The 14,506-nt window shown below is 29.3% G+C and overlaps 1 protein-coding gene across 1 annotated transcript in view; it reads left to right on the top strand.

The window, feature by feature from the left end:
* The window catches only part of LOC113363073 (serine/threonine-protein phosphatase 6 regulatory ankyrin repeat subunit B-like), a 17,525-nt gene extending 3,534 nt beyond the window's left edge, over positions 1–13,991 (top strand). The window contains exons 6-11 of the mRNA XM_026605560.1: positions 8,850–8,985; positions 9,606–10,099; positions 10,175–11,082; positions 12,216–12,633; positions 12,703–12,924; positions 12,982–13,991. Of these exons, the coding sequence (XP_026461345.1) occupies positions 8,850–8,985; positions 9,606–10,099; positions 10,175–11,082; positions 12,216–12,633; positions 12,703–12,924; positions 12,982–13,991 (3,188 nt within the window). The remainder of the gene's footprint in view (positions 1–8,849; positions 8,986–9,605; positions 10,100–10,174; positions 11,083–12,215; positions 12,634–12,702; positions 12,925–12,981) is intronic.
* The last annotated feature ends 515 nt before the right edge of the window (positions 13,992–14,506 follow it).

Here is a 14,506-nt window from a genome sequence, read left to right as displayed (position 1 = left end):
TTCAAACATTTCATAAGCTTTTAACGTTGTCAAAAATATTTCAGTGGTATCCAAGTTTTATGCTAAAAGTACAAAAATGTATACCCACCGCGAATTAGGTCACAGAAATTTGTTTGTTTAGTAAGCAACGTTATTGTTTTCTATATTCGTAGACAAATATCATTCAGCAGAGATGTTAAGATATGCTTAAGTTTCAAAATTTATCAGGAAAGTGTTGATATATTTTCAGTGGTGTTCAAGATATATGCGAAAAGGTACAAAAACATTCTGAAGCATTGAGTTGTTTAGATACCGATATTGCTGTTTAGCATGTTTATACAGAAAATGCAATATAAAAAATGTATAGAGGATTATATAGGTTTTTAAAATTATTGAAGATGTATTAAAAGAGTGACAGTGGTTTCCAAGATTTTTGCAAAAGGACACAAAATCACACTGCATATATTGGGATGAAACAACTTGTTTATTTGATTAATATATTGTTGTTTAAAAATATAGTTTAGCAAAGTTGTAAAGGAGTTAAATAAGTTTCAGAAGTTGTTAGGAACGTCTTGGTGGAATTAAAGTGGTATCCAAGATAAATTCTCAGTGGTGTTCAAGATATTTGCGAAAAGATACAAAAACATTCTAATGCATTGAGGTACATGAATTGGTTTAGATTCCAGTATTGTTATTTAGCATGTTTATACAGAAAATGTAATCTAAAATGTGTAAAAAATTTTTATAAGTTTCTTGAATGGTTGCAGATGGATTAAAAAAGTGACAGTGGTTTCCAAGATGTTTGCATAAGAATACAAAAGCACAACGCATACTGAGATACAACATTCATTTTTTTGTTCACCATGTTGTTGTTTAAAAAATATTGTTTAGCAAAGTTGTAAAGGAGTTAAATAAGTTTCAGAAGTTGTTAGGAACGTCTTGGTGAAATTACAGTGGTATCCAAGATAAATTTTCAGTGGTGTTCAAGATATTTGGGGAAAGGTACAAAAACATTCTAATGCATTGAGATACATTGATTTGTTTAGATACCAATAGAGTTGTTGAGCATGTTTATACAGAAAATGCATTATAAAAAATGTGTAGAGTAATTAATTATATAAGTTTTTAAAATTATTCAAGAGGTATTAAAAGAGTGACAGTGGTTTCCAAGATATTTGCAGAAGGATACAAAAGCATACTGCATATTATTAGGATGCAACCACTTGTATATTTGATTATTATGTTGTTGTTTAAAAAATATTGTTTAACAAAGTTGTAAAAGAATTTATAAGTTCCAGAAGTTGTTAGGAACGTCTAGGTGGATTTATAGTGGTATCCAAAATATGTGCAAAAAGGTACAAATAGTGAGCATTTTTTATTACTTTTTCACAAATATTTCTTAGCATTTATTGACAACGATATTTATTATTTTATATAATAAAAATGCTATTGAAAATCTACATAAAAGTACTAAACTATAAAAATTTGCTAAAAAATTTAAGTTAAATTATGCTATTCTACTATTTTTGCAGATGTTAAGCATTTGCTTCTTAGTTGTTTAGATAGAAATATTTTGTTTGAAGTTGTTTGTATAAAAAATTTGTTAAGAAAAATTGTAGAGAATTTTGTAAGTTTTAAGGATTGTTAAGTATGTGTTGGTGGAATATCAGTGATTCCCGAGATATTTTCATAAATTGGTGCAATTTTGATATTTATTTATTTATTTATTTAAATATATAGCCCACAGATTTCTCCAAGAGGACTCAAAAATACATTTATTTTACATAATAAATAACAATTAAAATATATACAGAATTACAATATATAGTTAGAAACATAAAATGCTTAACATAAAATTACATATAATGCAGAATGTAACAATAATATTTATGAACAGAATAAGAAAATAATGAGATATTTGAAAAGAAAATAAAAAGATTACCTTGTGCAGATGGAGATTATTTGATTAGGTGAAGTGTTGATATATGATTATATTAAAATTGCACAAAATTTTGGACTGAATTTTATAGAAAAAATGTAAACTAATCTAGGAATTCAGAAATCAAGTTGGACATTCCTGTACTTTTGCTGAGTTTTCCCTTAATTTTAATTAAAAAATATAAGTAATTCTATATAACACAAGAAGTAAATAAAATTATACATAAAATGGTTATATAATTCTCTTAATACGATTATACTAAAATTGCATAAATTTTACGATTGAAATTCACATTTATAGAGTAATTGCAAACTACAGAAATTTATATGGAGGAAGTAGAATATTTATTTTTATTTTTATGTAATATCTTTAAATTTTTATTAGAAAATCTTATTACATTTATATATAGCAATAAAGAGGATAAAATCCTGGATAAAATTATTACATAATAGTATTATACTATTATATTATAAATTTACATAAATTTTACGATTAAAATTCAAATTCAAAGAATAGATGCAAAAGCTCGTCTGAAATTTCTATAATGAAATTGAACATTTGTAGAGCTTTTATATCATTTTCTAATAATATATTTGAAAAGAGTATTTGATTTATATAATGTATCAATATGAAGGGAAAAAAAGAAACTTTTCCATAAAATAGAAATATAATAATATTATATTATAACCGCAAAAATATATAAAATTGGCAATTGAATTTGCAAGACGTAAACATCAAAATCAATCAAGAAAATTTTTCGAAGCTTTTGAACTAAGCTTTCATAGTTTATTTAATACTAAGCAAATGTTAATATATCATAAAATAGCTAATAAAACTCTGCATCAAATTGCATATTTAGTTTTAAATATCATATTGATAGTCTCAAAATCTACCAAATTTAAAAAAAATATTTTTAAATAAAATCTAATAAGATTTTTCACTATTAAATAAGATTTAACAAGATTCTGTTTCCAATCTTATAAGAATCCATTTCATCCAACAATTTCCATGAAACGAAATCGAAAGTTTATTTCTTCTTGTGGGCACACGATGGCTATCTTGAGGAACTAAATGTACTTCTTCTTCAGTACACGACCTCGGTTAAATAATTATCTAACGGATAACAAAACTGGTTCTTCGAATAAATATTCCTACATAAATCACGACACAGGGTCGGACTTGGGGACTGTAAATACAGCTGTAGTACATAGAGTGCAGGTGCAAGTTTTGTTGGTGGATTTTTGGTAAATCTCTTGTACCTTTTGAACGGTTTGTTTAATTTATATGATTTATTCGACAATTTTATGTAAAATTCACTCGTCTATAATATTGTCTAATACCAAAAAATTCTACAACTAGTTCAATCTCAACAAACCTAGCAGTCTTACACCATTTACTACAAATTCTATGTATTACATTTGGATCACGTTTCAGGCCCCTCAACGCGCGCTATTGGCCAGCACTGATTTTTTAAATTTAAACCAAAATATCTATTACCCGGTTCGGTCCTGTTTTGAAGGAAAAGACTTATATCTTCCTCCAAAATGATATTTATGTCCGATGAATGTCCGCATCTCCTTTCTAATGTAAACTTCCTGATACATCCCATGTGCAATCTAAGCAGATTCTCACATTCTAAACAAACTGTTAAATTATTTAATATAATAAGATAGTAAATAAGATAGTTAAAAATTAATAAGATTGTTAAAGATAATTGATAAAGGATTTAATAGCAAGACAGTATATTATATAAAACGAATATTGATGATGGCACTCACTTTGGTGCAAAGGTTTGAAAGTTTTTATATCAAAACCAGGAATTTAATTAAATTTTTATATTTCTACGAATCTTAGTATTAATTAGTAATTAAAATACTATTATTTAATAGAGCACTTTAATTAAGATTGATATAATTGATATTCTTGGAATAATTTTGCAAGCATAGGAAGTTATACACGTGTAGGTGCATAAGCTTTTTATTGTTTGGAGCAAAATTTTGCAAAAAAAAATATGAAATGGTATATTTTTGAAAATGCAGTTTTTTGCAGAATTTAATAAGCTTTTCAAAAATATATATTGGCTTGTTTAAGTAAATTATTAAAATATTTCAAAAATAGTAAAAAAAATGTCTAAGATGTTTAGATAAGTTTTTCTTGTTTAGCATGGATTTGTGAAAAAAATTATATATCAATATATGTTCATGTATGTACAAAAATATAGTACATATTACAAGCTTTTTGAGAATGTATAAAAGTTATTAATTATGTCATAAAAATATAATAATAAAAAATGAAGAACCAATGACAATTAATGACAAACCATTTCAATTGCTATTAATACTAGTGGGGTGGGTGGCATCGTGCCTTAAGGCAAATTGCTGGAACTTCCCGTACCGTACCGAAATGTTCGAGGAATACTGAATGTTTTCAAATAAATTATTATAAATATTGTAACATTGTCTAATATTTATAAGTATTATATAAACTGAATTGCAAAGTTGAAATTATTTGTTTAAAGTATATTAGAACTATAGTCAGAATTAAAAATAAAATCTGAATTATTTTCGATATACAAAAAATAAAAAAAGAAAAAAAAAATTAAGCAAAATTTTTTTTCCAAAATCAATTATTTTGTTAAGACAAGCAGAAAGTTCTTTGAATCATTCAAATCGAACGTTTAGTTCCCTCAAAAACTGCCATTTTTTACATATTTAGAAATTTTTTACAAATGGCTGGGCCTACCTTTGCCAAAAACTAATAAACACTTCTCCCAATCATTACTAATTGAACAAAAAGGTAAAATATTTGTTAAATACTAAAGAAATGCTAGATGTTAGATAAGTTCTAATGTGACACTTTGTAGTTTGTATATGTATATTTAAAAATATGTGCATTGTAGTAAATTTTATAAGCTTTTCAAACATATATAAATCACCAATAAAAATTTACAAATATATTCAAATTTAATTAAATAAATTAGTAAAAAAAGTGGAGATACATATTTTGATTCTCAATTGGTGATTCCGTTGTATATTTTTTATTATATGTGAATTTCTTTATCAAAACCCTTTCTCAAGGCTTGAACAAAGGTCCAGTAATCATGATCTCACCTGTTCTCACCTTAGATCTGATGCAATCGCCTTACCATTTCGTATATAATTAAATCTTAAGATGGTAATGTCGAAGAAAAGTGATAGTACATTTCACATGAATAGTCCAAGAAATGAATAGATGAGTTCCTTGCTTTCTTTTCGAGATGATAATCTCTTCCATCTTCAGTTAAATATTCGCATAATTGACCAACTGGGCTCTTTGAACTTTAACACAGGGCCGGAGGTAAAAGATTGACTACTTATTGCTGATTTCCCATTTATGTTTAATATAAAGAATCTGATTTGCTAATTTTATGTTTTTTTGATGTTTCAAGTTATTCTGAATCGAATGAGACCAAAAACATTAAGCTTCCCTTAAAACTTATCTAAACAACCAGGACATTTTTCATATTTCTTCAAAAATATGCTTAATTTAATTCTAGCACTATTATATGTCTTAAAAAAGCTTATTAAATTCTGTACTTTCTTACATTTTTATAAATACACCTTGCGATAATAAAATTTTACAAAACCTCCAAACCTAAATCTAAAAACGTGTTACGCTTAAAACACACCATGAACGTGTACCAAATCCTTATATAAATATATATATATATATATATATATATATATATATGTATATCATATATAAAATTCTTCTGTAACTATGTATGAATGATTAATCCTCCTAAACCATAATTCGGATTTTCATGAATCTTTCTGAAGTTTGTTCGGAAAATTTTCTAGAATTTTTAGATTTATAGAAATATAGTTAGATTGTAGAAATAAATAGAATAAATTACAAAAAACCGCTTATCATTGTTTGCCCTTGAAAATATTTAAGGCATAGTTTGACATTAAAAACAAAAGAAGACTGTTATTTGCCAAGCATTTCTATTCACTTATAGGCTAAGGCAATATTAAAATATAATAAATTCATGACTATAAATAAGGAAAATCTAATGTCTACATTATTATTGCTGAAAAGCAGCTGAGATGTGCCAAAATTAAAATAATATAATAAAATAGAGTCAACATGCGTCTGACAAGTGATGCAGTTCTGCGCATGCGTCTCACGGTTGTGAAATATCAGTTCAATGTAATTACATACCCTATATTAAAATTCAATTTGACAGATTATTATTTTTTAACTAAATGTTAAAAAAATAATTAAAGCGTTGTTTGCTTATATCTTCAGAAATATACATTTTAACAAAATAATGAAATGACCAAAATTAAATCAATTAAAATCTTATTAAATCGCTGTTCTGTAAATAGTTCTAGAAACAATATTAGGTTAGATATGAAAATGGAGTTTTATAGTGCTCAAAATAAGCTTTAAAATAAGTACTTCTGCGTGTAAAATGAGTGAGATATAATGCAGATAAAAGACGCTTGCAATGTTTTTTTTTTCATTTAAATCAAATAGTTTATGAGTGCCATTTCCACCAAAATTGAAAATAATCGTATTCCATCTAGAATTAACTTGGTTTACGAGATGTTGATGGATTCTAGAAAATACAACTTTAGTACAAACGATTTCCAAAAAGCTCATAATTTCATGAAAAGAAATCTATTTAAAAAAAGAAATGATACGTATAAAGGTATATAAATGAAAATGCAAAGTATTTTACTGAATAATTATTGCTTTTTATTATTTTTCTGTTACACAAATATTGATAGTGTCCAACCAGAATGCCTTTCGAGTCCTTCAATCCTTCGCCATTTCAAAATAAGAGAAGTTACGGTAAAATTTATGATAGATAAAGTTGTAGGTCATTTAATTACCATTAAAATAGTGTATTGCAAGTACTGATAAAATCGGAATTAAAAGAGTTATAATCCAATTAATGCCGGGGGTGGTGAAAGAGTGCAAATTGTTTTCACTTCTGAACTAAGATTAAGATTAGTCTATTTCCAAAATATCAGGCAAATTGGAGCACAGTAAAAAAATTCGCAAAGCACACGCTTTTTTCCTCTCTATTTACTGCAATAATTTTGTTGATCGTAGGTTGAATAGAGCACATGTGAACAGGATTTGGTGAATTAATTCACTTCAAATATGAACACAAATAATAATGTATATTGAATTATTGATGAGAAAAATGTAATTTAGATATTAAAATTACTGAAAGCCAGCTAAAATATGGTACGAAATTATAAAAATAATAGGCAACACTATTAAAGCAATTATTTTGGGTAGAAAAGTCCAAGGTGATAATTGTACCTATACCGCGAATGCTATATATTAATTCTTTCTGAATATGTTATACCTTAAAAGACTTCAATTTCCAATATGTATATCTTATGCTATAAATCACAAATGCAGACGATTTTTTGTGTGATAAATTTGGAAAATCAATGTTTTAGTCGTGAATAAATAAAAAATCATTCATTTATACATCCACATCTACAGGTATGACTGGAAAATTGTATAACCCTTGGCATTTAAATAAATTGAGCTATTGGAAATAAATTTGTTCTATTAATTGCAGTGTTTAATTTTTGATATTCAATTTTATTGAACATATTTTAATATTTGTTAAAGGGATAATTAACGTGCAACTGTGGGAATTGAAAATCATAATTTTATTTGAAGCTGTTCTACATTTAACATCACTCATATTTGTGCAAATAGTAATTCAAAAAACAATAATTATTATTTTTAACTGAACGGTGTAAATATTAGTATAGGATATTGAAAAACGTAGATGTGGGTACAGGACAACGTCTGTCGGGTCATCTAGTATATATATATATATATATATTTAAATATGTATGTATATATGTATATATATATACATATATATGTGTTTATAACAATTTCAAATTGTTTATTTATATAATAACAAATCTTTTATTCCGTAATGCGTACAAATGCGTAATTGAGGCCATAAAGAATCCATTTCGACACGCCGAAGAAAATCACGCAACGGATTCTCTCAAGAAGATGATTTTAGAATACTAAATAGTTTATAAATAAATAGTTAATTTGTTTAAATAAAAAGGACATTTGTTACATTGTTGTTTATAGATTCGATTCGTGTAATCTGTTACATTTGTTATATATAAATATATTGTTGTAAATAAATTAATAGGTTAATTAGAAGGTTGTTAGGAAGATTTTTTTTGAGTTTGAAGCTAAACATTACAAAATTTTGTTAGAACAATGTGTATTTCAAAAATGCAGTTTTGTGCAGAATTTAATGGAAATCTAAATATATATAATAGTTGATACGCGATACTACAAATTTACTCAATATTTCAATAATAGTAAAAACATCTTGAAGGTGTCACTTGTTGAAAAGACTAAATCTATTAGTATGATGCCATTTGTTGTAATTTTTTGTTACGAAACTGTATATTTCTAAAAAAGCAATTTCATGCAAAATTTAATAAGCTTTATAAATATACATATAACGCTTTTTATATTCTTGTACAAAATTTTTGAAAATTTGAAGAATAATGAAAAAATGACATTTTTGATCCTTCATGTATGAAAGAAAGTTTTATCATATAATTACACAGTAAAGGCATATCTAGATTTAAAACAAGGAAACTTTGGCCATCACTGATAATACAATTCCGTTACGGTCCAGCTCTGGCTTAGATAGTTAGATATACATTTAAATGTGTACTTGTCACATTGTGTAAATTCGAATGGACAAAACTAGTTGATAATTTTTTTAAGTAAGAGTTTGTAATGTAAACATAAGAGTTTTGCATCCACAATGGCAAGTAATCTGCCAACATCCATTGGGAGTAAAATAAGTATACCTTTATATTGAATTCCTGTCATGATTACAACTTTCTACACATTTACTAAATTTCGTTTTTAGGGCAAAATGAGAAGCCGAAAGTAATAAATGTTGATAAAATAGCTGCAAATCCTGCAGTCAATAATAAAAAACAATTGGTATATCCACTTTTGTTAGACAAGAATGCTAAAATAAGCCATATAGCTAACAAAAAATGGTCAGCAGGGTGATCTCGATGATAGGACGAGTGAACATTAAAATATTTAATGTAATAAAAAATTAATAATATTATAAATACTCTCTAGTAATACGATTCTAAATAATTGTCAAGACTGCATTAAAAATTTATTATTATAAATAGGTGTCGACCTGTCTGAGAGTCAGCTTATCTACTTTTGTACCAGCTACTTTTTTAGATGTCTACTTGCGTACCTGTCAAACTATTTTGCAGATTGTCTACCAGTTTAGCAGTACACATGTCTACTTATCCAACTATCTATTTGTCATCCTGGTATCAATATTTCTATATGTTTATGAATCAATAATAATAGTAATATTCAGACCACCAAATGTTTTTTTAAACTTTGTTAATTTTAATAATACATTGAAAACATAGCAAGATTTAGAACAAGAACATGATCATCACTGATAATTACATTCTATTATTTTCGCATGTTGGCTAGCACTGGCTTGATTACTTTTATCAATCGGCAATTTGCAACTGATATTATAACGATGTTAGATATATAGTTGTATTGTGCTTTTCATATTGCAAATCAAATGAGCAAGACTAGTTGATATTTTTGTTTAAGTGAGTGCTTGTACTGTAAACTTAAGTAAGTATTTTGCATCAACAATGACCAATAATCTGCCAACATCCACTAAAAAAGTGCAACACAACGAAATTTTCCAAGCCATCAGAGATAATGATTTGCTAAAAGTCCAAAGTTTACTCAGTTCCTGCAGTGTTTTATTATCAAATATTGTCGATGATACCAATAAAAACAATACACCCCTGCATAGTGCAGTTGAAGAAAACAGGTATGAAATTGTTCATGCCTTATTATTGAGAAAGTGGGAATTGGATATAGATGCGAAGAATGAGGATGGAGACACTGCCCTACACGTTGGCGCCAAAAAGAACGATGATCGAGTGATGCACTTGCTCCTCAAAGAAGGAGCAGCCAGCTATGTTGTCAACAAGGAAGGTGAAACATTTCTGGATATCGTTAGGAAATTGGCAATTCGAACAGGAATCTGCAAAAGCAACCAACAGATTGAGAAAAGTGTAGATATATCTAACCAATCGGGATCATCCCGAATAGTTACAGGTAAAATGTAAAGTGATCTTATCTTGAATTATCATGATTACAACTTTTCACACATTTATTAAATTTTGTGTTTAGGGCAAAGTGAGGAGCATAAAATTACAAAAGATGACAAAAAAGATACAAATCCTGCAGTCGATAATAAAAAACGATTAGTAAGTCCACCTTTATTGGGAAGAAATGCTAAAATAAACCATATAGCTAACAAGAATTGGTCGTCCTTGCACGTTGCTGCACACAACGGAGAATTAGCAAGGGTTCGGTACTTGGTAGGTCTTGGTGCCAAAATAGATGCCGAAAGTAAGGACAAGTTAACGCCACTCCATTGCGCCTCTATGAATGGATTTCAAGATGTAGTTCAACTATTGATCGAAAGAGGAGCAAATATTGAAGCTATCGATGATCAACAACAAACACCATTGTATGTCGCAACTCAAAATGGTCACTTGGAGGTTGTGCAGACTCTGGTTACTAGAGGCGCCAATGTCAATGCTGTTATTGAAGGAAAGACTCTATTGCACATTGCATCTCAAAATAGTCATTTGGAGATAGTGCAGTTTCTGATTAGTAAAGGCGCTGATGTCAATGCTGTTAATAAAACAAATTGGACTCCATTGCATATTGCATCTCAAAATGGTCATTTGGAGATAGTGCAGTTTCTGGTTAGTAAAGGCGCAAATGTTAATGCTGTTAATGAAACAAATTGGACTCCATTGCACATTGCATCTTGCAACGGTCATTCAGAGGTTGCTCTGTTTCTGATTAGTAACGGCGCTGATGTCAATGCTGTCAATAAAACATATAAGACTCCGTTGTACATTGCATCTCAATATGATCACTTAGAAGTGGTGCAGTTACTGATTAGTAAAGGCGCTGATGTCAATACTGCCAATGAAACAAAATGGACTTGTCTGCACATTGCCGCTTATAATGGTTACAAAAATATAGTCAAAGTATTGATGGACAAAGGGGCAAACACTAATGGAGTAAATCTCAATAATAGGACCCCAATAGATCTGGCCTACGAAGCAGGGCACAAGGAAATCGTCGAACTATTGCAAAATTAAACAAAATCTTTGAGTAATATTCAGAAACTAACCATTTTTATTGTATTGTATTGTATCACAATGTGATTAAAATTAAAATAATTTAATAGAACAGTTTAGTTTATATTCCTTCAATTAATAAATGTCTGCAAATACGTTTCAGCCTGAAATTTCATCGTGTTTGCACTTTTTGCAGAGACAGAACGCTTATATTTTTAGAATTGTTTGTACAGAAATACATTTAGCAGTGCACACTTGATTTAGTGATGAGTTTTATATAGTTGATATAAATATATTGTGTCCAATAATCGATCAAACGACGAACAAGTAGTCGGTGAACATCGAATTCCGGGTGATCTAGTTGATAGGATGAGTGAACATCAAAACATTTTATATATTAAACAATAAATATTATTATATATACTCTCTAGTAAAACGATACTAAATAATTGTCAAAACTGCAATAAAAATATTTTATTATAAATGAGTGTCTACTTGTCTAAAAGTCAGCTGATCTACTTTTGTACCAGCCTATCCGTTCACCCGTTTTTCTGTATATTTATTTCTCTAGATCTCTACTTGCGTATCTGTCAGACTATGTTGCAGCTTGTCTACCAGTCTAGCAGTTTACATGTCTACTCATCCAACTGTCTATTTGTCATCCTAGTATCAATATTTTATATGTTTATGAATCAACAATAATAGTAATATTCAGACCACCAAATGTTTTTTTTTTAACTTTGATAATTTTAATAATACATTGAAAATATAGCAAGTTTAAGAACAAGAGCACCATGATCATTACTGATAATTTAATTCTATTATTTTCGCATGTTGGCCAGCACTGGCTTGATTACTTTTATCAATCAACAATTTGCAATTGATATGATATCGATGTTAGATATATAGTTGTATTGTACTTTTCACATTGCACTGAATCAAATAAGCAAGAATAGTTGATAATTTTTTAAGTGAGTGTTTTACTGTTAATATAAGTTAGTCTTTTTGCATCAACAATGGGAAATAATCTGCCTACATCCACTGAAAAAGTGCAACATGAGGAAATATTTCAGGCCATCAGAGATAACAATTTGCAAAAATTCCAAGATTTACTCAACTCCTGCAGTATTCAATTGATTAATATTGTCGATGAAACCAATAAAAACAATACACCCCTGCATAGTGCAGTTGAAGAAAACAGATATGAAATAGTCCAGGCAATACTATTGAGAAAGTGGGAATTGAATATAAATGCGAAGAATGAGGATGGTGACACTGCTCTACACGTTGGCGCCAAAAAGAACTATGATCGACTGATGCACTTGTTGCTCAAAGAAGGAGCAACCAGCGATGTTGTCAACAAGGAGGGCGAAACATTTCTGGATATTGTTAGGAAATTGGCAATTCGAACAAGAATCTGCAAAAGCAACCACCAGGTGAAGAAGAGTAAAGATATATCTAACCAACAAGGACCATCTGAAATAGTTACAGGTACAAAATAAAGTGACCTTATCTTGAATTGTCATAGCTTTCTACACATTTAATAAATTTCGTATTTAGGGCAGAGCGTGGTGCACAAAATAACAAAAGTTGACAAAAAAGTTACAAATCCTGCAATCGATAATAAAAAACGATTAGTAAGTCCACCTTTATTGGGTAGAAATGCTAAAATAAACCATATAGCTAACAAGAATTGGTCGCCTTTGCATGTCGCGGCATACAACGGAGAATTAGCAAGGGTTCGATATTTGGTAGGCCTTGGTGCCAAAATAGATGCCGAAAGTTAGGACAAGTTGACGCCACTCCATTGCGCAGCTATGAATGGATTCAAAGATGTAGTTCAACTATTGGTCGAGAAAGGCGCGAATATTGAGGCTAACGATGATCAAGAACGAACGCCATTGTATGTTGCAGCACAGAATGGTCAATTGGATATTGTGCAGTTTCTGGTTAGTAAGGGCGCCAGTATTAATGCACTTAATGTAAAAAATTGGACTGCATTGCACATTGCATCTCAAAATGGTCATTTGGAGGTAGTACAGTTTTTGGTTCGTGAAGGCGTTGATGTCAATGCTATTCTTGAGAAAAATTGGACTGCATTGCACATTGCATCTGAAAATGGCCATTTGGAGGTAGTACAGTTTTTGGTTAGTGAAGGTGTTGATGTCAATGCTGTTGCCGTAGAAAATTGTACTCCATTGCACATTGCATCTGAAAATGGTCATTTGGAGGTAGTACAGTTTTTGGTTAGTGAAGGCGTTGATGTCAATGCTGTTGCCGTAGAAAATTGTACTCCATTGCACATTGCATCTGAAAATGGTCATTTGGAGATAGTGCAGTTTCTGATCAGTAAAGGCGCTGATGTCAATGCTGTTAATAAAACAAATTGGACTCCATTGCACATTGCATCTCAAGATAATCACTTGGAAGTAGTGCAGTTTCTGGTAAGTAAAGGCGCCAATGTTAATGCTTTTGATAGAGAAAATTGGACTCCATTGCACTTTGCAATACAAAATGATAACTTGGAAGAAGTGAAGTTTCTGATTAGTAAAGGCGCTGATGTCAATGCTGTTGTTAAAGGAAATCGGACTTCATTGTACCTTGCCACACAAAATGGTCGCTTGAATGTAGTGCAGCATTTGATTAGTAAAGGAGCCAATCTCAATACTGCTAATGAAAAACAATGGACTCCATTGCACTCTGCAGCTTATATTGGTCACCAAAATATAGTCAAAGCGTTGATGGACAAAGGTGCAAACACTAATGTAGTAGATCTCAATAACAAGACCCCAATAGACCTTGCATACGAGGCAGGGCACAAGGAAATCGTCGAACTATTGCAAAATTAAATAAATTTTTTGAATAGTATTCAGAAACTAACCATTTTTATTGTATTGTATCACAATGTGTTTAAAATTAAAAGAATTTAATAAAACGGTTCAGCTTATATTCTTTCGATTAATAAATGCTTGCAAATACTTTTTAGCCTGAAATTCGATCATTTTGCACTTTTTGCAGGAATAAAATGCTTATATTTTCAAAATTGTTTGTACAGAAATAGGTTTAGCAATAAACACCTAAATTAGTGATAAGTTTCCTTACAATTAATGTGAATAGATTGTGTCCAATAATCGATCAAACGACGTCCAAGGAGTCGGTGAACATCGAATTCAGTGTGATCTATAAATGAATATTTAATGTAATAAAAAATCAATAATATTATAGATACTCTCTAGTAATGCGATATTAAACTAGTTGGTATTGGTATTTTGCCTTGAGGCAAGTTACATAAACTTCCCGATATGTGTAAATAATCGACTTAATCAATAAAAAATAAATTAATTTATGAACGATTTAAGTATGA

The sequence above is a fragment of the Ctenocephalides felis genome, unplaced genomic scaffold, assembly GCF_003426905.1.
Source record: "Ctenocephalides felis isolate EL2017-DRISC unplaced genomic scaffold, ASM342690v1 CF-g0.4_SCAFFOLD_00845, whole genome shotgun sequence".
Lineage (NCBI taxonomy): Eukaryota > Metazoa > Arthropoda > Insecta > Siphonaptera > Pulicidae > Ctenocephalides > Ctenocephalides felis.
Note: the sequence above shows the minus strand (reverse complement) of the source record. Positions and strands in the feature narration are given on the sequence as shown.